At 33.0% G+C, this 21,522-nt stretch overlaps 1 protein-coding gene and 1 long non-coding RNA gene across 4 annotated transcripts; one reads left to right on the forward strand and one right to left on the reverse strand.

Moving 5' to 3' along the window:
* Window positions 1–4,024: 4,024 nt before the first annotated feature.
* On the reverse strand, window positions 4,025–4,627 carry LOC145075448 (RING-H2 finger protein ATL1-like). The gene has a single exon (XM_079021694.1). It carries the CDS (start codon window positions 4,625–4,627, stop codon window positions 4,025–4,027), a length of 603 nt encoding a protein of 200 aa, XP_078877820.1.
* Window positions 4,628–8,303: 3,676 nt separating this feature from the next.
* LOC145073606 (uncharacterized) lies at window positions 8,304–11,393 on the forward strand. 3 transcript variants are annotated; one of them, XR_013691454.1, is made up of 5 exons: window positions 8,304–8,535; window positions 9,013–9,131; window positions 9,811–10,748; window positions 11,032–11,109; window positions 11,183–11,393. It is a non-coding gene; the product is annotated as an uncharacterized LOC145073606 (long non-coding RNA). The 3 variants fall into 3 exon arrangements; XR_013691453.1 differs by having other exon boundaries at window positions 9,811–11,109; XR_013691452.1 differs by having other exon boundaries at window positions 9,811–11,393.
* Window positions 11,394–21,522: the final 10,129 nt, after the last annotated feature.

Consider the following 21,522-nt stretch of genomic DNA (forward strand, 5'->3'; position numbering starts at 1 on the left):
CCCATATACAGGAATTGTTAATTGTGTGTTTAAATTTAATTTATTCCATGGATCTTTGATCTTAGAAAATTTCGAGTGTTGAAATTTTAAAAATTCAAGGTTTTGCGTTAACTGAATGGCTCTTTCACTTTAGCATTTATTATCATATAAAATACAGAGATTGAAACTTGAAAATCAAATTCATTTCTTTGTTTTCTTATATATGGAATTGAAAAGGAGTTTAATCAAATTATAGTGGGTAATCTAAACTTCTCACAGTAACATTTTTGAACAATGTAATTGATATCGTTTTGTTTGAACAAGTAACTTGATGATTTGTAGAATATGGACAAAGTAGATGATAAATTATTTTTTACATGAAGGATTCCTTTTGCTTTTTTTAAAGACATTCATCATAAGTTTGTCAGCACATATGGTGGAGCAGTATTATCATCTAAGGCTTATGGACTGAATGATGAATTCAAGGGTTCTTAACCAATAAATCGAGTATTACTCAAATGATCATAATGCAGATATGATAAACCGTATAAAAGGTAAAATAAGCCAGGTTAGCTTCTTCTTCTACAACTTAAATCATACATTTTTAATCATGTATGCATATATTCAGATCCCCCATTAACCAATTATTCTAAACTATTTTAAGTTTCTATAATAGCAACGTTCTGCAAAATTAGAAAATTATCAATTAATTTGAAATTTTGAATAAATATAATTGATATTTTTCTTTTTCCTAGCTAAATATCCGAAAATCTCCTATATGATATCTTAGGATCCATGGTTTTTTTGGAAAATAATGGTTTCCTTATTCAAAAACACTTATATATATATATATATATATATATATATATATATATATATATATATATATATATATATATATATATATATATATATATATATATATATATATATATATATATATATATATATATATATGATTGCATTGAAGCTGTTATTCTCACGATTATGCTAATTATTTTATCTATATTTGGAGAATTATTATAAGTAAAAATTAACAATTATGTTAATACACATCTGAAATAATTAAAAGAATAAGAACTTATGAAATATTTAAATAAAAAATATTTGATATAAATATAATTATCATCATTAATAACTTATAAACTAAACTTATTATGACAGAAAAGAAGCATACCCTTAAAACCTTCTGCTTTAGATATTAGAGGTATATGACTCAAAATACTCGTTACTTGAATTATTTGCATATGACTGTTTAAAGTGGTTGGAATTAGAGCTACAAGTACGGAATTTGGGATTCCATTATTGGATATCAAGAAATTAGTAATTAAATTTACAAATAAAACATAATAGAGGAGATTAAGTTCTTGTATGGAGAATCAAATTAATGATTTTGAGATAAATATGGTAGAACCTTTACCTATTTTCAATGTCTTTAATGGAAAGACAACTAACTCAACAATCACTTTTCCCATATTGCCCCTAAATATCAAATCCGTTTCTGACATAAAATGAATTTACCAAATTGTTCCTTATTATTCTAACCTTCTATGTTTAAAAGTTGAAACAAACAGAAAATAAGACCTCAAAATATGACGCATACATTGGTTCATTTTTCACCACTGCATTGAAGTTGTTCTTTTTCATGATCATGATTAAGTGATTAACCTTTGAATTCAACATATTATATTCTTTATTTCCCATTCCTTCAATATCGCATTCGGTCGATCGTTTAACAATTATTTAGAACATGTCATTACTAATTTTTAGTAATTTGGGTTCAAATACATACTTAAGCAATAAATTATTTGCTTATATGTAACATTATTACTTTAATAATTGCTTGTTATTCAAAATTTGATATTAATTCTTTTTAATAAACATGTGTAATACAAGGGTCTCACACCTTATAGACATTGAAGTTCTCCCATTTGTTCTATTAATTTTTTTCTACGACATTTATGTATATTTCACACAAATTACCTCTTGTTTTGCTTATTTCTTGTCAATTCGATTTATCAGATCATTTCAATTCATTATACGTTTATGGTATACACATTTGTTGCTTCATCAAATCAATAATGGAGTACATTTCGAGCAATAAAAGTAATGTTGCACAAGATCACTCATTCGTTACTAAATTCTATTTATTTCATTAGTATTGTTATACAAATGTTTTTGATGATTTTGTTACATGTTTTATTTTATATAAAATTTGTTTAATTTAAAATTATATAATTTTTGATTATTTTGTTTGTTTTACAGTTATCATCATTGGACTCTGAGATGATTATTGAAATGCTTTTTAAGAATATCATTACATACATTTGATAGTATACATTATGCAAATAATATTTTGAAAAAATAAAATACAACACACATGCTCTTTATCTGTACAAATGTAAAAATAATGTGGTTTTTGGTGGTATAGTTTAGCAAAAAAACCATGGGGGACTATATAGCGTCAGTTTGTTCCGCCATGTGGTGAGAAGAATTTTGACATTAGTTGTATACCAAATTCATGTAAATTTTTATCATTTTCCTTGTGCGTACTCATTGTTGCTGAATGTGATAATGGAGATGAATATCCAAAAAAGTTTTTATTTGTTTGTAAACCAATGAATTTAGATTGCAAATTAATCATTACCATTTCCAATCTCTAAATATGTTGCGGTAAAGTTTCCTATGGTAGTTACGAGTTCGAAGCCATTACATTTCAAGATCATTCTATTATCATACACACTGTCATCTTAAGATTTTATCTGTATTATATTTTAAGTATATTATTTTAGTTTATTTTATTACTGATATGTTATTTTCTTTGTAGTGATCTGCTTAAGGATCAGGTGAATTATGATTACTTCCAACTAGAATTGTTTGCCTCTACTACATGGGAATGGAGGGAGCTTTATAATATCCGATTACCATCTTCTGTTTATTATGTTTCAGATGAGACAATTATTAGTGGAGGTGTAGTTTATTTTTTATTGTCTGACTATGACATTTTGCGATTCGATGTATACTCGGAATAATATTAGTGATATATGCACCTTCAATTATTAATGATTTTAACTCGTATGCATCGAGACTTACTAAGTTTGACGGAAAATGGAGATATTTTCTATAAGTGAAAATCGTTTGTGGGAGATTTGGGTTTTCATTCAGAATCGGTGAGTAAAGTAGATGTTAGTAACTACAATGCCAGTCCAAATGAATGGTGAGATTATCGAAACAATCTCATTTATTTATTTAAAGGAAATACGGTTGAGTATTGTCATCCCGACACATCGTTCTCATGAAGTATTTTCATTTCGTTTAGATTTTGAGATAGTAACCATGCCCAAGTAGAAATGTGTAATTGTATATATTTTGAATTGCATTCGAAACTTTTGTTTTTTCTAATGAAGTTATTTACTATTTTATATTAGTTTATGATTGAATATTTTGTTTTTTTTTTTTTTTTTTTTTTAATTTATAGTTTTATTGGTTAACTTATGTTTTATTTTGTTTTATGATATTAATTTTTTCTATGTTACTTTATTTTATTTTTTTTATATTGTGATAACTATTTATAATTTTTTCGTATGTGATCCGTGTTACGCTTAGAAATCAGATTCCTTTTCTTAGGTTTCCCAGATGTCCGACTTTCTTTTTGGGTTCTGAAAGGCAGAGTAACTTCATAGTTAGGGATTAGAGTTCCAATGAGGCATATATCAACCATAGGTTGCATTGGGAAAGCCGTTGCAAATATCATAAAAATTGTCAGTAACAATTCATTGGTAATTTGTCACAGAGCTGTTCTGTCGAAAATCTATCAAAAAATAAAATGATCACGAGTTTTGTTCGATAGATTTGTTAGTTGGAATTGCCCTGTTGTATATATGTAGTTATGAAGGATGGTGGATATGTTACGTTGATATAGATGATGATAGTAACAAGATGTTAGCTATATAATTATTGAAAATTTTAATGAAAATGATACACAAGCATATGTAATCTAGCATCAACAAATCAAAAAGCTTTCTTCACATATCTCATCAATAAGTCAGTTCTGATCTAGCCTAGCAAAGTTAGAATTTTGAAGGATATGAGAGCGAAGAGTTTGATAAAAAACCGATCTTTCTTCATCAACCTCTTCTCTAATGAGATTTCCTCTACTTCCACACGTAGAGACCGAAACTTCAAGATCAAAAACGTCTGATCTACAAAGAGGGCAGTTCGAATGAGTTTGAAACCAAGTATCAATGCATGATACATGGAACACATGAGAGCAATTCGGTATGGTTTTCACCCACTCATCATCTTCATATTCACCCAAACAAATTGAACATTCAGTACTTTCATCGCAATGATTCACTTTATCTGATTCTATTTTTTTCTTAAACTGTGTTACGGGAATCATTTGCACAGCGAATGAGTCTAGCCCACGGCTTTGGAATTGTAGGGAAGGATCATTACCATCTAGATTTGTGTCACGTAGACGCCTCCTTTGAGCATTTCCTGAATATACGTGAAATGAACAGCGTCGTAGTATGTTAAAGTAACTAAAAACTAGAAATAGGGTTCCCATGGTTCCAACCATAGCAATCACTAATGGACTCCATGGTGTATGCTGTAAGCAAGGAGGTTCTACAGGACTTGATGCCATGAATGCAGGTCGAACTCAAAGATGGGGTTCAAGAAATTATCTTTCGGTGGTACTATAAAGACTTCGTTTTTCGACATGACTACACTTGGTATTTTGTTGAAGATGGATTAAGATGATGACGAAAACAAAGTGATAACCGACGCAAACAAGGTTGTGGTGATACTTCTTAGGGTCAAAGATTCTATTAGTTCTCTTCCTCGTTAATTTGTTATAAAACTTATAATCTTGTTTTGGTTTCGATGTTTTTATTGTTTTTGTTGGACCAGACAACGCCGAATAAGTATTTGTTATTTAATATCATGTGTCTGATGATTGTAATTTTCATACGAGGGAAACATAAAACTCTTTATATGCCAAAAGTTAATCATATAAAACTATAAATCACTGTGCAGTATGAGCTGTGATTGTATGCATCAGAAAGACTGTTGGATTCAGCAATACTTGAGTTGGGTTTTGCGGGTTTCATTAAACTGCTCTGATAATGTTGATGAACTTGCTCGATCATGAAATAATCGGAGATCATGGTATTGTTTGTGGATGGCATGATCTTGATGAGTAGTTTCTGAATTTGATCTCTTGCTTCATCCCTTTCATGGAGAACAAGTTTTAGGAGCTGTATCAATTGTTTCAAGGAGTCGGTATTTATGTTCATTTCTTCATTTGCTTTTGCTTTTACTGTTTCCAGTTCAAGTGATGTGTGATGAATCTTGAACTTAAGCTCATCAATGCTCTAAAATTTGCAAAAGTTCCAAAGAATTAATTGATTAAAGCAATTAATCAAAAATGACATTTTATTATTTAATTTTCAGTGAATTACAACGGAAGGTAAACCTTTTCCAAAAAAGAATTGATGTTTTATTATATAATCAATAGTAGTAAATAGAAATTACTACGATTACAAAATATCAGGAGTTTAATTGATATATAAAAAGAATAAAGAATCATATATATAAATAAGTATCTCTGCATAATTTTTTTTCAAGTATAAATACTATATGCAAACTAATCAAAATACATGATGCTTGTAAAATTATATATTGATTATCAATAATTTACCACAAGCATTAACAAAAAAAAAAAAAAAAATTAATTGAATATACGCTACATATACTAATTAATTGGTGAAAGCTTGTCACTTGCACGCACTAAAATGAGTGTTTATTCCACACAAACAAAACAAAACTCAAGATGATCACATGGAGTAAAAGCCAGAAAAGAAACAGAAAAGCCATAGTGTAATCTGAAATTCAAAACAATGCTTAGCAAGATGATAATTTGGGATCATTGACCCACGACAAAAACTCGTTTTACGTATGGTTCTCACATCTTTCCAGGAACTTTGGAAGAAAATCTTTAAAAAAGCCTTAATTTAATTAGACAAAAAATTAATCTATTAATTAGCTTTGAAGATCAAGAAATGTTAACAACTGGCATTTTGGGAAGAGTTCCAGAAGAAAAAGTTCGAATTTGAGTTAAACATTAAACTTGTAGTCGTAATCCAACCAATGATCTTATTTTTTTTTTGAATGGACCGAAAAAATTCCACGGCAAAAATGTGTTTTACAGTCGTTGAAGAAACGAAGAGCAAAATGAATGAATAATGACCAACCTCTTGATAACTCCTTAAGGATGCCATTTCTTCCATTTATCTGCTTTTCAGGAGAAAGCATAAGCAGGAGAGGGCGAGAGAGAGTAGTTGTCAAATCCTACAAATGAAGGTTTTTTTTGCCACTTGTCAAATTCTCAAGAGTTTTGCCATATGTAATTTTGTGAGAGTTTTAGAATTATTATTTTCCACTTGTCATTTTTTTAGAATTTCTATTTTTTAAAATAAAATTTCAAATAAGGAAAAAGAATCATTCTATTAATTTGATAATTAAGTCTCATAAATGCTCTAAATAAGATTTGATTTTTTTTATAAATGTTTGAAAAGATTACATTATGATATGTAAAAGTATTATTTTATAAAATATTTAATGTTTAAATATTGATATTAAATTTTTATTTTTAATAAACCCGTGTAATACACGGGTCTCACAACTAGTACTTTATAGAACAAAGAGATATCAACAAAAGAAGGAAATAAATTTAAAATAAATTAAGGGGAAATGGGTAGCACCAAGTTAAGAATGCCATAAACCAAAAGAATATTTGCCTACAATATATTTTTTTCAAATAATTTATGTTTTAAACTATTATACAATCTATAAAATATAAATTGTTGTGTATGGAAAAAAATTATAGTATATCGTTTTCCACGCTAACGAATTGAAGCTTGTGAAATTTGTATGAAGGGCAATCCATTCTTGAGTATTAAATTTGTTAAGTCATCAGTTACCAATAAACCACATACTAGTAATAAAATAAACATTATGGCAAATTATTAATACAATATCAAAAGTAATTAACTATTTGTATGATGAATATTTTAGTCTTAAAATATTATAAAAACAAAACATAAAAAACCATTCCTTATACATTTGCGATTACGTAGTAAAAGTGAAATTAAAATAGAAAAGATATCAAGGAATCATTTTTTTTTGTTAACAAGTGAATTTTGTTTAGTGTTGTTTGACATTTCCTTCATTGACATCATTATTGGTGCGTCTTATTAATTTCATATTTACCTTCTAAATATAACTTAATTTAGTGTTAAACGATTTTAGGTGCTTAATAAAATTTCAATATCACTTTTTTTAACAACAATACTTTATTAGATAAAAAGGAGATTACAAGGTGAAGTATAATGGGTTATCAGCCCATAAAATATATACCTTTCATTTAAATAAACATGGGTAAATATCTTATTTTATTTCAAAAGTTTTATAGTCTAAAATGTTAGATTCAAAGATCAAGAAAGAATCAAGAACCAAATGAAGAATATAAGAGAGACGTTCATATTTTCTCTGAATTCATTACTAATAAAAAAAGAACTAAACATATACTTATGTACAGACACAAACCAGAGCAACTGATTAATTAAGCAGAAATTACTAAATTACCCTTCTAACAAACTACTAACAAAACCTCAACCAATTCTAACTGAAATGGTATGATTACCCCCCCCCCCCCCCCTCCCGGTCAAGCTGGTGAGCATTTATGTAAACCAAGCTTGGACAATGTTGTTATGCTATTGAATGTTGAGAACCATGAAGCTGTTTAGTAAGAATATCTGCTTTCTGATCACCTAGTGACAATGTGAGACAATCGAATTAAGTCTTCTAGAACCTTTTCTCTCACAAAGTGACAATCGATTTCGATATGTTTCATGCGTTCCTGAAAAACATGATAGGAAGCGCTACAAATAAAATGATATTTAGTAGCACACATTTTTAATGACATATCTTTTTTATGCCACTATAGTATGTTTCTAGTGGTATATTTTATATGTCACTATAAAATTAATAGATTTAAAGACACTTAACAACTTATGTCACTAATATTAAAATTTATTAATGGCATAACAGTTTTAAATGCCACTAAAAACCCTACAAATTGTGTCATATACTTTTTATATGCCACTAACGTTTTGTTACGTGGTTTTACTGATTTGTCATTACGCCATTAAAAAAACTGAACTCCTACTTATTATTCCCCTTTCAATATATATATATATATATATATATATATATATATATATATGAAATTTCACATTCCCCCATTTCTTATACCCACCCCCTTTTACTTCGTAGGCGTTAGAGAGTAGAGGATAATTTTTTTACCCCAATCTCGTCACTCTCATATGCTCCCATACCTAACACCACCTCGATATCGCCATCGTCGGTCACTGCTTCCATCTCCAACATCACAACACCACCGCTGCTACACTACACCACTATGGCACGATACACTTGAAATTTAGACTCCGAACAACGATCTCCATCTGTTCTCCACTCGACTTCAATGAGGTACTCTTTTCTTCACTCCAACCATCGAAATTGATTATCTCAACCAGAAGAGAATGTTGTTTGGATGCGAGGCTTTAAAGTGAAGTGAATAATCGATATTAGATAACCAGAAAATCACTTGATTAGTTGAAACTTAAAAGAATAGATACCTAATTTTATATTTATCTTATTAGTCAATTTCCTTAATATAATATCATATTCTACATCCACTTATCTTCCCTCTAAATAGTAATAATAATAATTGATCGTAATTTTAGATAATAAATTAAGTGTATCGTGGATACCTATTTATCTATCTAGCTTAACGAATCTTAACGAATCTTAACAAATCTTGTTTTATCATTTCTCATTGTGAAGCCAATCTCAAAAATCAAATGATAGTGTCAGAAATGGTTTTGCGTTAACAAAAATGTATTAATTTGTGAGTTAGAGTATAATCAAAATAAAAAGTATGTGTTACTACATATCTATGATCAGGTATGGAGATCTTAGCATATCCTTGCAATAAGTTCCTGAAACAAGAGCCGGATTCGAGCGAGAAAATGGAAGAATTGTCATGCACAAGGTTTAATGCCACATATCCCATCTTCCAGAAGGTGAGTTTTCACTCATACTTACATATATATATATATATATATATATATATATATATATATATATATATATATATATATATGTTTTTTGAACCATAAATGAATCGAAGTTTGAAACTTAAAGGGTGAAAATGACTCTAATAAGATGTTTCTTTGTTAAAGATTTGTGTTAATGGACCAAAATCATCACCTTAGTACATGTTTCCTAAAGCAAAGAAAATGGGAGTTTGTTGGGCCAAGCATCAAATGGAACTTCACCAAGTTTCTAGTGGATAAATAAGGTAGAGTCATAGGTCGTTATGGGCTGACTACTTCACCATTATTCATTCAGGGAACAATTTTCCATGCATATTTCTTCTATATTATGCATCACATTGAGTGAGTTTATTATTAAACTTAACTTGTTTGTTACTGTTGTTGGGAGATATTCATAAAACAATGTATGCAGAGTGAAATGCAACTGAATGAATGGGGTTTGCCTTTATAAAATCTATCCAAAAGTGTGAAGGGTGAAACTCTAAACTCTCCATAAGTTCATAGTAATAACTAACATGTATGATTGTTTTTTTACTTTCATTCTCATAGTTTTTGCTTTAATGGTGAATATGTTATGTTGAAGTTTAATCTTATTGTTGCATATTTAGTGGACTAACAAAACACCATGAATTTCTCAGCCACATAGTATCTCAACTCAAAGAGGATGGATGTAGATGATCTTATACATCAGTTTAGCATGTGGGGAGATTTCAAAGGCAACATATATTAGGATGCATATGTTGCCGTGATTATAGAGATGGATGCAAAGCTATACAACCATGTAATCATTTAAAATGTTCCTCTTTTTTGTTATCCTCATGATTTTTTATTGATTTCTGAAGAAAAGAAAAAATGTATAATGTTGTGTTTTTAGTCAGAGGATGGTTGACATATAAACCTTCTAATCATTTCGATCAAGAAGCAAGTAAACCAGGTGATATGGTACAATATGTTGCATCATCTTTGTTGACTAATGACTAGCATTGTTGTTGACCGATATTAGTCGTCATGTTATTCTACTTTTAGTCACCATATTATATTTTTAGTTACAATTAATAACTAAAGTTTAATTTACAGGTTCAAAGACGCCTTGCACAAAATAGTGAACCAACCTGTAAAAGCCATTTAGGGAAAGTGGTAGGGGATATGAAAGAGAAATCACTTTCGTTTTCAATTTAGAATTCTCAAAACTGCCTTTTGTTTTATGTTATGAGGTTTAAACTTTGATCTATTTATACAAAAATTAATATGCATAAAATTATCATTTTTAGCATGCTTTCATTTAAAGAACTTATTATGAACCTTGCATTTTGTTATTAGTCATGTGTTCATTTGAAGCTAGTCGTTTAAAAATGCTTCATCTTGAACAAGAACTTGAACAAACTAAGACATAGGTAAGTCAACATTGTCTTTTCATCTGTGCCTTATTTTAAGATACTTATCTTTCCATATCTTCTTTTTGTCAGTTATGTTTAGTTATCAAACTCATACCTATTTTCTTAGATATCATCAACAATTTCTAGGTTGGAATGGTGCAAATACCAGGAAGGACTCATGTGGACGATTGTGGAAGCTGCAAACAAGGTAGTCATTTCCTCAGCCTTTTAGCAATCGTTATCTGTTTGTTGTTGATATATTTTACTTATATGGCTTTGAAAATGTTTCTCGCACTTTAAGAATCTTAGGAATCTCATACATGACACAACTCATATCATTAATCTAACATTACATAGCATCCCACTTATATTTAATCTTTCAATCTAAAAATACATCACCACTAGTAACCTACAGTTCATGTGTATCTATTCTTTGGTTGTAGGAAGTAACTGAAAGTATTATTAATCAAACAAGGTTGTATTTGTTCCAGGTGAAAACTTTGGTTATGACACCTTTTAAGTCTCGATCAACTTGGATATATAAATCCTTCCATTTCACATTTGTGAATGTACTATTTTGTCCTCATATTTTATACATATTTATTTTTTTCCTTATTTTAACATTTCAAATTCTTTATAAAGGGGAGAAAACTCAGTAAAGACACAATATTGATACAATTAGGAAGCATGTCAAAGTTTGCAAGATTACATGAAGTTTGGGGAAGAAGTTCAAATGCAATGAAGTGTAAAGTTTTTTTTTTGTTACTTTTGTTTAGTTAATTTTTTATATGTAGTGTCTATTTGGTTCAACATTTAACATATTTGGCATTGATGTAAAATAGTGAAATTTTTATTATTTTTTATGGATTATAGTTTAATTAGCTTTTTAATTTTATATCATAGCTAAAAAATGTGTCACTATTAATAGTATAATTAAAAAATAACATTAGTATTTAATGACACAAAATATGTGCCACAAAAAACTTTTATTGTATTGTGGCAATTAAAAAGTGCCACTAAAACAACATAAATTCTAGAACTGAATTAGTATTTACCGACACAAAATACGTGCCACAAAAAATATTATTCTACCGTGACAAATAAAAATGTGCCATGAAAAGCCTAAAAAACTACAACGACAAAAAAATAAGTGTCACTAAAGGGTTTTAGTGGGAGCGTTTCTAGTGACACTTATTATGTGTGCCGCTCATTCTCTGAGAAAAATTTAGTGACATTATTTTAGGCTTTTAGTAACACTTTTTGTGTGCCACTAAATGCCATATTTTTTTGTAGTGAAGCTATGTAAATAGCATCCATATTGTCACAATGGAGGGGTATCAGAGTGTAACACCCAAAGTTTTGAAGGCTAAGAAAGGAAAGAAAACCCTAACTTTAAGAGGGGACTCGGCGAGTCCAAGTAGGAACTCGGCGAGTCCAAGCGGGATCCGGGTCGAGGAGTAAGTGACCGACTCGGCGAGTCGGCCAAGGAGACTCGGCGAGTCAGGTCTGTTCGAGGAAAACCCTAAATTTGGGACTTGGGGCCTATTTAAGCGCCTCATTCTCTCCCCTAGGGTTCCTTTACAGCCCCTCTAACCCAGAACACCAAACCCTAGCCGCCATATCCATTTTTGAGCTAATTATTGTCTTGAGGAGTGCATTAAAGCTTGGAGAAGGAAGAAGGATCTTGAAGGTGCAAGGAGGGGGCTATAGATCTGAGATTGGGAAGATATTTCTGAACATCTGAAGGTATTAAGTCGTTTCCCTTCCTTTAGATCTATTTTGGTTGTGAGTTTTGGGGCTTTTAGCCATGAGTAGTGATCCATTTGAGTTAGAAGCCGGATCTGGAGTTGCTACTTCAGATCTAAGTATATTTTGGTCTTGGAAAGCATAAAGTTGCAGCTCTTGAGTTGGTTATGGAGCCTCTTTGCCTTAAACCCTAGTTTATGGTGTATTTTTCCTAGATCTCCTTCTCTACACGTAAAGTTTGCAACTTTACGTGATGAATAGGCTTGGGAAGGGTAGATCTACAGTTTGGAGTCCATGCATGACTCAAAAGTCCTCTGCATGTATAGAGATCTGAATGGACTCGGCGAGCAGCATGAAGATGAGGAGGACCTCGACGAGTAGGATGAGCAGCTCGTCGAGTCAGATGAAGTTGGCCAGGAACTCGGCGAGTTGGATGAACAACTCGGCGAGTCTGTTCTTGGACTCGGCGAGTCAGGTCGCGAAACCCCAAACCTTTCGAGTTTAGACTCGAATCAATGAGTCGATTGGAGACTTGGTGAGTTGGACACACTACTAGAAAAACAGCCTTTTACGACGCTCATTGCGCGTCGTAAAACGCTCAGACGACGCGCAAATGCGCGTCAAGGAAGGCCCTGTCATAACGAGAGACGACGCGCTTTTGTGCGTCCTCTATAGACGACGCGCATTTATGACGCGCATTTACGACGTGCATTTATGACACGCAATGCGTATCATTGAAGTTGCTGTCAAGAAAGGTCATGTCATAAACGAAGATGACACACATTTTTGCGTATTGTAATTTTAATTTTTTTTTTTAAAAAAAAATTTATTTATAGATTTACTAATTTTCAAATTAAATTTGCATTTCATGTCTCATAATAGAAAATAAAATACCATATACAAAAAATATAATACATTGCACAAAAGTTAATGTCATACAAATAATCATTCCAATAGTAGACAAATGGATAAATCTCAAAGGGTTCAAAAATATGTTTGTCTTCTAATAGAACTTATACACAAGAAAGTACTGAATTTTCTATTGGACTTATACACAAGAAGAAGGTGTTTGAATTCAAAAAAGGTCTCAGCAACTGAATTGGCCCCAGAAGCTTGTGGTTTGACTGCATTTGAACCCAAAAGAACTAGAGTCTCAGGAAAGCATATTGGCATATAGTAGAAGCAAAGCCCCTCTAATAAGATAAATATGATTGGATGAAAAGGTTTATACCATACATGAAACCCATTCAGCAAATGATGGATAATAAAGATCTTTAAAGTCCTAAAGGGGTTGTGAAATTAATGCAAATTTTCGTTTCACTGCCAAGTGTCGCAAACCTCCATCTGTAATAAGTGTGAATGAAAGATTCAAACTTTCCAAATTCACCAAACTTGCAACAATCAAGATCATGTAAAAGTCAAATCCAAGTCAAAAGGTCAAACAAGATTAGATCATGATCAAATATACTACTAACCAGAGAGATGACGAAGACCATTGTTTCCAAATTATGTATCAGACAACTCCAAACATTTCAAATGAACAAGGCCTGAGAAGTAGAATAGGTGTGAGAATATTTTGAGACAACGGAGGTGAGTTCTTTACTCCGTTGGAGTCCTAACAGCAATACTGATATCAATATAATCTCTATATATGATATCATCTCCATCAATAACATCATTAATGATTGGTTGATTTTGTAGCCCACTAACAGCAGCCTAAAAAATATACTTCAACCATAATTAAATAAAAAAAAGAAAAAATAAAAATGCAAGAGGATTGATTTGTAAGTTGTAACTTACTTTCACAAATCCAGACATGAGCCCAAATTTCACTCCATGCTTCTCAAGGAAAGCTTCTTTATATTCAGATCGAAGTTTCGTTAAATATGTCCTAAATTAAATAACATAAATTTTAAATCATTGAAAATGTGATGTGAATTATTTAAATATATAAATAATATCAGCACTTACATATCGACTTCATCAGACGCTTACTCATTACAACCTTTGTACCTGGCTCCACTGTATCTCCTTTTTTTGCAACAAACTAAGTTATGGTTAAAAGGGTATATAAGTAATTTTAATAAAGAGGATAATTCTATAATTGTGGTTTTTGAATTCATACTAAAATTACAATTTACCTCTTTGATAACTCCAGCTTCAGGACTCCCAACATCAATTGTCACCTGCCTGATTAACAAATTTAGTACTCATTATCCTTGTATGTGCAAAAGACGAAAATGCCCTCACCATAAAAAAAGTACCTTATCAGTTTTGATTTGGTCAATTGGCTCATATAATCAACTTCCACATGATCTCCAGGTTCTATGAACAACAAAAGAAAAGTTTTCCAAAAAAAATAATTATAAAAAAGAAAGAGAGAAATAATTTGGCTATTTAATTTCAACATATTCTTTATAAAGGTTGCTAAAGTGCCATCACTAATGGATTCTCCCACAAAAGGGACAACAGCATCAACCAAGTCACCTTCATAACACAAAAAAAGGATATAATTTAGTCATTATAAATGATAAAAAAAAAAGATTAATATGGATTGTATTGAATTTACTTATAAGGAAAAACATACCACTGTCTGAAGAAAAAGATCGGGTCCACATTTATGTTGAAAATTCTGTTTTAAGTGATGATACAACATTCCTGTATAACAACACAAGTTTCTTCAAAAAGGGTTATTGAGTGTGTGTGTGTGTGTAGATAGAGAGAAGGTACAAAATTGTATCAACCTTAAAATTTTTGAATATGTTCTTCAGTTGCTGTTCTTGCTTGTTCTTTTCTTATTAAATATTCCTCTTGCATTCTAGCCAATTCAACATTGTGTTGTCTTTGAGCTTCATGATCTGTTTGTAGATACTTTATACAATTGAAGATGGAAAACTGGACTATAAAAAATGTAGTGTGTGTGGGTATTTGAGAGAAAGAGAGAAAGTGAAAGAGATTCTCAAACCTGCATTCTTTTCCTAGCTAATTCATCTTCATATCTTAACATTTCGGCTTTAACTTGTGATTGTTTTTCTACTAAATTCATTTGATCTTCTGCAAGTTTACGCTACTGTTCGTGCATATGAACATGATTATTAACTATTATGTAATGTAATTCCCAAATAAAAAAGACAAAAACAGACAAAAGCATATGAAGGTTGACCTAAAATAATACTCACGATAGCAAGTTGAGCCTGAATGGCTTCCTGATGAGCCTTCTCTGCAGCCAATTCAGCAAGACGAGCCTTTTCTTGTTTTCTCATCACCTCAAATACCTAAAAAAAATGAACCAAAATCCATGTATTACCAATGCAACTGGTAAAAAAAATTAAGTAGTACATAACAATGAGAAACAGAAAAACAACCAAAGTACTACCATTGCCTGCAGAAAGAAAAAAAAACGTTAATCAATAGAAATTTTTTTAACATTTAAAATCGAATAAAAGAATTGGCTAGACATAAAGAAACTGTTAAGCTGGCACATGCATAATGGCCTTGTGGTATACTCTTCATTAATCAAGTAATTTAACCTAAAGCTATGTGTGTATGTTGATTAATTTATTGATTGTTTCTTATTGCTCATTAAAGGAGAAAAGAAAAGCTTGAATTCGGAGCTGTGGCATGCTTGTGTAGGTCCTCTTGTTTCCCTACCGACAGTAAGAAGTCCTTCTCTTGATGTTTGCCTTTCCTGAATCAAAAGACAAAAGTGCCCTCGTCAAAAAAGGCTAAAAACAACTTATAAACATCTTTACACCAATGGAAGTTGTCTTCAGTTGCTCCCCAACTAAGAAATTGAGTTCAACAACATTATTGACCGATGCCGAGAAGTATAATCAGGTCCTTGCGTAGAATGACTACAACATAAAGCCCGAGTTTTTCACCAAAAGCATGTTGTCCTAGCTCACGGTATCTGTTGAATCTTTTTCCTGGAACAATTTCGTGTCATTTCCACCATTTGCCATAGTGTGTAGAGTGTAATCACCCAGGATAGGACTAGTACTGTGATTCCAAAGCCCCTGAATCAAGCAGATTGTATATTATGAAAGTGGATTTTGTGTGAGGATTTTCACCGAACATGTTGTGTGCATCGTTTAAACCAAAAAAGAATCTTACAGAGAAGACTTGGATTGAAGGAAAGGTGATACCATCCGAGTTGAGACAGGGCGTAAGGAAGACTGAGGACACTGACACCAACCATGGCGGTGACATTGTGAAAGGCTGAGTACCACCGCTTTGCATTTCTAGAGGATGTCACTGGAAAGAAAAAACCATTTGAGTCTTTTGCACTACCAGGCTCTAATTCCATGATTTTAACAAACTAATTCTCAGATTTCACGGTTAGGAAATCATTTGAAGCTTAATGATGATCTCTTACCTATTGTAGCGAAGGAGATGCAGGCAAAGTCTCGTTGATGGGCGGCTGGTAGGTCGGCGATGGGTCGGAGGAGAAGGTGTTGAGGAAAAGATCGTAGAGGAGGGTGGAGGAGCAGAGTTTGTTTCCTAAATGTAGAGAGAGAGAGAGAGAGCGTGTGAGAGATGAGTGGGAGATGATGGTGGAGTAGAGGTAACTAGAGAGGGATGGTTCATATTCGGCATCACGGCGAGCTTCGGATTTGATTTCGTTCCAGACCCAGTCGCATTCGTTTTCTCTGCAGTTGACGGCAGTTTGTGGAGACGATGATGACATCGTGTTCTGCGATGTGGCGTTCCGATCTTGAACTGACATCTTGAGATGGCGGAAGTGTTTGCTTAGGCACTTTGAACTCTTAAAGCTTATGAGGTTCGATGCTGGTGGTGGCGGCTTAGGGCTTGCAAATAGAAGGGAGAGAGAGAGAGAGAGAGAGAGAGAGAGAATGCAGAGAGAGTGGAAGACGAGATGCTTAAAGGATTATTAGGGTTTTTTGGTAGAGGATTTTAGAAGGAGAAGAAGGAGATGCATCAGGCAGGGTGTTTAATTTTTTGGGAATTCATTCCCCAAGAGAACGCGCGCGCCTTCCTTAAAAAAATATAAAGCGACACGTTTACACGACGCCCTTTTTTATGATAGGTGCCCTATGTGTTTCTAATTTTTCTTATTGGTCACTAATTTTAGGGCACACACTAATGCTTGTCCTCTATCCTTCAAATTTTGCAAAATTGACATTATTTTTTAGGATACGCACAAATGCGCGTCCTCTATCAGTGAGTGTCATTGTTTGCACGTCATTAAAGGGCTGTTTTCTAGTAGTGACAGGTCAGGACTCGGAAATCGGTAGGCTCGGCGAGTCATGGACTGACTCGGCGAGCCGAGTCGCGAATAAAAGGACTCTGAACATATGAACTCGGCAAGTCAATAGGATGACTCGGCGAGTAGGGTTGACCTGGAGGGTTGACTTTGACCAGGACTTTGACTTTGACCAGAGTTGACTTGGTTGTCTTTCGGGGGTCGGTTAGACTCAGTGTTGCATTGATATTGGTAGCTCGGGGAGCGAGTGGAGCAGAAGTTCAGAGAGTTGCCGTGCAGCAGCTAGTGGATTCATCAGCCAGTTCAGCCAGTGCAGGTGAGTTTCCCTTTGTGTGAATGGGTCTACGACCACAATGCCGACCCATGTAGTTATGAGAAGAAGACCCGGGGGTTAGCGCTAGGCACTATATGCTAGTATGATATTCGGGTCGAGGTCCAATGATAGAGGGCGGGTGCCCAAGGAATGGTTTATGTGATAGTTTATACTTGTTGTCTGTATGATACCTGTATGTGCCTGGTAGGGAGGTGAGTGTGGGCGAGGTCCCGTATCTCCTCAGTTGCAGAGTGTGGATGGTGTTCCACATCTCAGTAGCAGCAGATCAGGGGCGAGGCCCAAGTTAGGGAAGGAGTGAGGGTGGGCTGGGCCCGTACCTCACCATCAGCAGGTGTATGGACGGGGTTCCATGACTCATCAGTAGCAGGTCAAGGGCGGGGCCCAGAGATAGGCGAGGCCTTAGGACAAGATCCGTTAGTATGTGTTTAGTGATGGGTTTTATGCATAAGAAACAATCCTATGTGCTCATACAAACCCTACTGCTTGGATCTAGGTTTCTCTATTGTACATGCTTTGAATCCAAGACTAATAAACTTAGATCTAACATATTATAAATTGAATTAGGGTTTAGAGAATTACCTTTGATTGTTATATAGCAATAACAATCAATTCCTTGCTTGGATTGGCTTTAAAAAGCTTAGTGCCTCAAGTGCTGCACCTCTAATGGAGTCACAAACACCTTATGCAACTTGGATGAAGAGGAGAAGAAAGGAGGCTGCCCAAAAACGACTAGAAACCCTAGAGAATCAGTTGTCCACGTTTTTGGGGCCTAAGGGGTCCTTTATATACTTGTGTGGGCTGCTAGGGTTTCAGTCAAAACCCTAATGGACAGCTTAAACTCTAAGCAACCCATGGAACCTTCTGGATAAGGCCATGGACGAAAATATGATGGGCTCCCATCATAATTTCGTTCACCCCTTGTTCCTTTAGCATTCCTTAGCCCAATAACTCAATTATCCAATAATTGCAGTCCAGTCCCCTAAATTTAATTAATCTCTTTTAGCCACAAAATTAATTCTTAATTAATTCTTGACTGATATTAATTAAACAATATGATTTCCCCTTTAATATATTATTCTCACAATATATTAATAAATCATATTTAAACCTCTCTCTTCTTAATTCATCCTACATATTGCTATGGTGAAGGCAACCCAAAAGGACCATGCTCATAATCGGGTCAAGTACATACCAAAATAGTTATGGACTTAGACACTAATCCAACAGTCTCCCACTTGGATAAGTCTAATAACTATTTTCCGTATGACTTCAGAACCTGATCAGCAATCGTAGCTTTCAAAAGCCTCTGTCAACTCTGATCTTATCAGATAGCGTGTCCTCTAGATAAGGGATCATATATTCCTCCATTCTCAAGATATCGTATAGACAAAAGACATGAATTTCAATCATTGTCTCTATACTGTTTCCCGACTTCCGATTTATGACGACTGATAACAGACTACAATTGAACACATCAACTTAGTCCCGGCTTGGCCAAGCGCTTAGGTGTCATCACTAAATCATCGAGAGGCCCACAGATATCGCTTTTATCCCACTTTGAGTAAAAGGAATGGATAAACTTCGACTCAAATGCTCGCTTGCATTTACTGATCGAATCACACACAACAATAAGTTTTATAACACCAAGTTACTGGTGCCTTTACTTATTATCAATGTGCTACCGACCAACAAATAACAACTCATATGTCTCGGTTTCAAGAATATACAATATTATTGTCTCACTAATCACTCGTGATAAATCTATGAAGTGATCCAAGTGAGCGTGGGTTTAATCCAATACTCTAATCTTATCAAAGCACTCATGAACTCTGCAGCAAACTTGTGCCATGTCTAAACACTTCAGACAATCTACAGACCGATTCATGACAGTCTTTATTCACACCTACTCCCAACGTATGACCAACTATGGATGTTTGAATAACCTAGTTATTCTGGAAGTCAAAACATGCAAATTGAAACATAACAATAATGCTTAATCCTATATGGCCCCAAACTTGTGAGAGTAAATAAAACACTTCTATTTATCCACCATATTGATTACTCATTATTTATCATTTAATGTTTCGGATAATCAACTCATTACTTGAATTACAACAACAATTGTCCCATGCTCTAAGCATGCACACCTTGTTTCCTATGGTCCATGCTCTGTGAAATAGATCAACTGAAAACTTTTCCAATGATGCTCATTTCACAATTCCTTAATCCTAACTGTTAGTGTAAGAACACAAGGTTCTTGCCACTAATAGAATATGCTAGATTCTAACATTTTATGCAACGATCCTTTTGCAAAATCATAGCACAAAAGTCACCAAGACTTGACCAATGAAATTACAAAGTACTCTATCGGAAATTGTTAAAAGACAATTCTATAGACGTGAAGTCTCACATTCAAAGTACATTCCTTTGAACATCCTTCTTGCATAAAAGTTTTTAATCTAGACATAGATTCTTAATATCCAACTCCCAATATTGAAATATTTCCACATTTGCCATATGACAACTCATTCTTAATAGAATCTTATCTATTCATAATAATGTCGATATAGTCCATCCAATACCATACTCCCAACTACTCACAAGCGACCAATCCTCAGTGAACTTTGGATCGTCCTTTGATAGTTGTTTAATTATTTTAGTCAAAACCAATTCTAGTCCTTTTTCCCTCTTAATGCGCTAGACATTTGGAAAATTTTAGAATGGTAAAATATTATAGCATTTGCAATTGATCCTATACCCGAAACGTATGGGACACGATGCATAATGTCTTACATAAAGATATGATAGTTTACCAATCTTTTGCCATAATATTTTATGTGTCATGTTCTCACAATTCGAACTATGAAGAGGGATGCCGTAATCATAATCGAATTTTAAGAACACACAATGTATCCTTTGACTGAAAATATTAAAATTTCTCAATCTAAGCTTTAGATTTTGAAACGAAGTATAATATTCTCTCCCTTAATTATATTAAAACAACTTTTCAACCCATGTAACTTTGCAAATTGAATCTTTGTTTTTCTATAATTAATATTGCTAACTTGCAATACTTGCCATAATAATCATACAAGCATAACACTTATGCTCCCACTATCATGATGATTATTATATAAGCATAACACTTATGCTCCCACTATCTTTGACATGTATTCAGAAAACAAATTAACTTCCAGAAAAACAATGCCTATTGAATTTCTGAAATTCATATTTCTAATACCAGACGCTTCGATAAGCCTTTATCTAAGCTTCTTAAACTTATACACCTTTTCCTTAGATAGCTCATATGTGTGTTTGAACAATTTAGAACTTATGTTACTAAGTTCCAAATGTTCAAACTAATTGCCAAATCTCACAATTCGAACTATGGAAAGGGATGCCGTAACCATAATCGAATTTGAGAATACAATTTTCACAATTGATATCTTCTTAAGATCTCTCTTAGTGAAAGCATTTCCTCACAGTCATTTTCATGAAGGAGGGAATCTTATAACACTTAGATTTTATGGTGTATGAGTTCCTATCCATGTGAATTTGCTAAAACCAAGGTTTGCGACAAATCCAAACTCATATGGACTGAACTTTCTTAATCTTGATTCCTTGCCTTATGGTAACACGAGTGCCCACCATGTTTTCCAAGTAGTTTAGTAACTTGTC

This window comes from Lactuca serriola, chromosome 9 (assembly GCF_051521515.1).
Source record: "Lactuca serriola cultivar US96UC23 chromosome 9, Lser_US96UC23_V15, whole genome shotgun sequence".
In the NCBI taxonomy this organism is placed as follows: domain Eukaryota; kingdom Viridiplantae; phylum Streptophyta; class Magnoliopsida; order Asterales; family Asteraceae; genus Lactuca; species Lactuca serriola.

Bases quoted from the DNA above. Each gene is read 5' to 3' on its own strand.
- LOC145075448 (XM_079021694.1), bottom strand. From the start codon at position 4,627: ATGGCATCAAGTCCTGTAGAACCTCCTTGCTTACAGCATACACCATGG.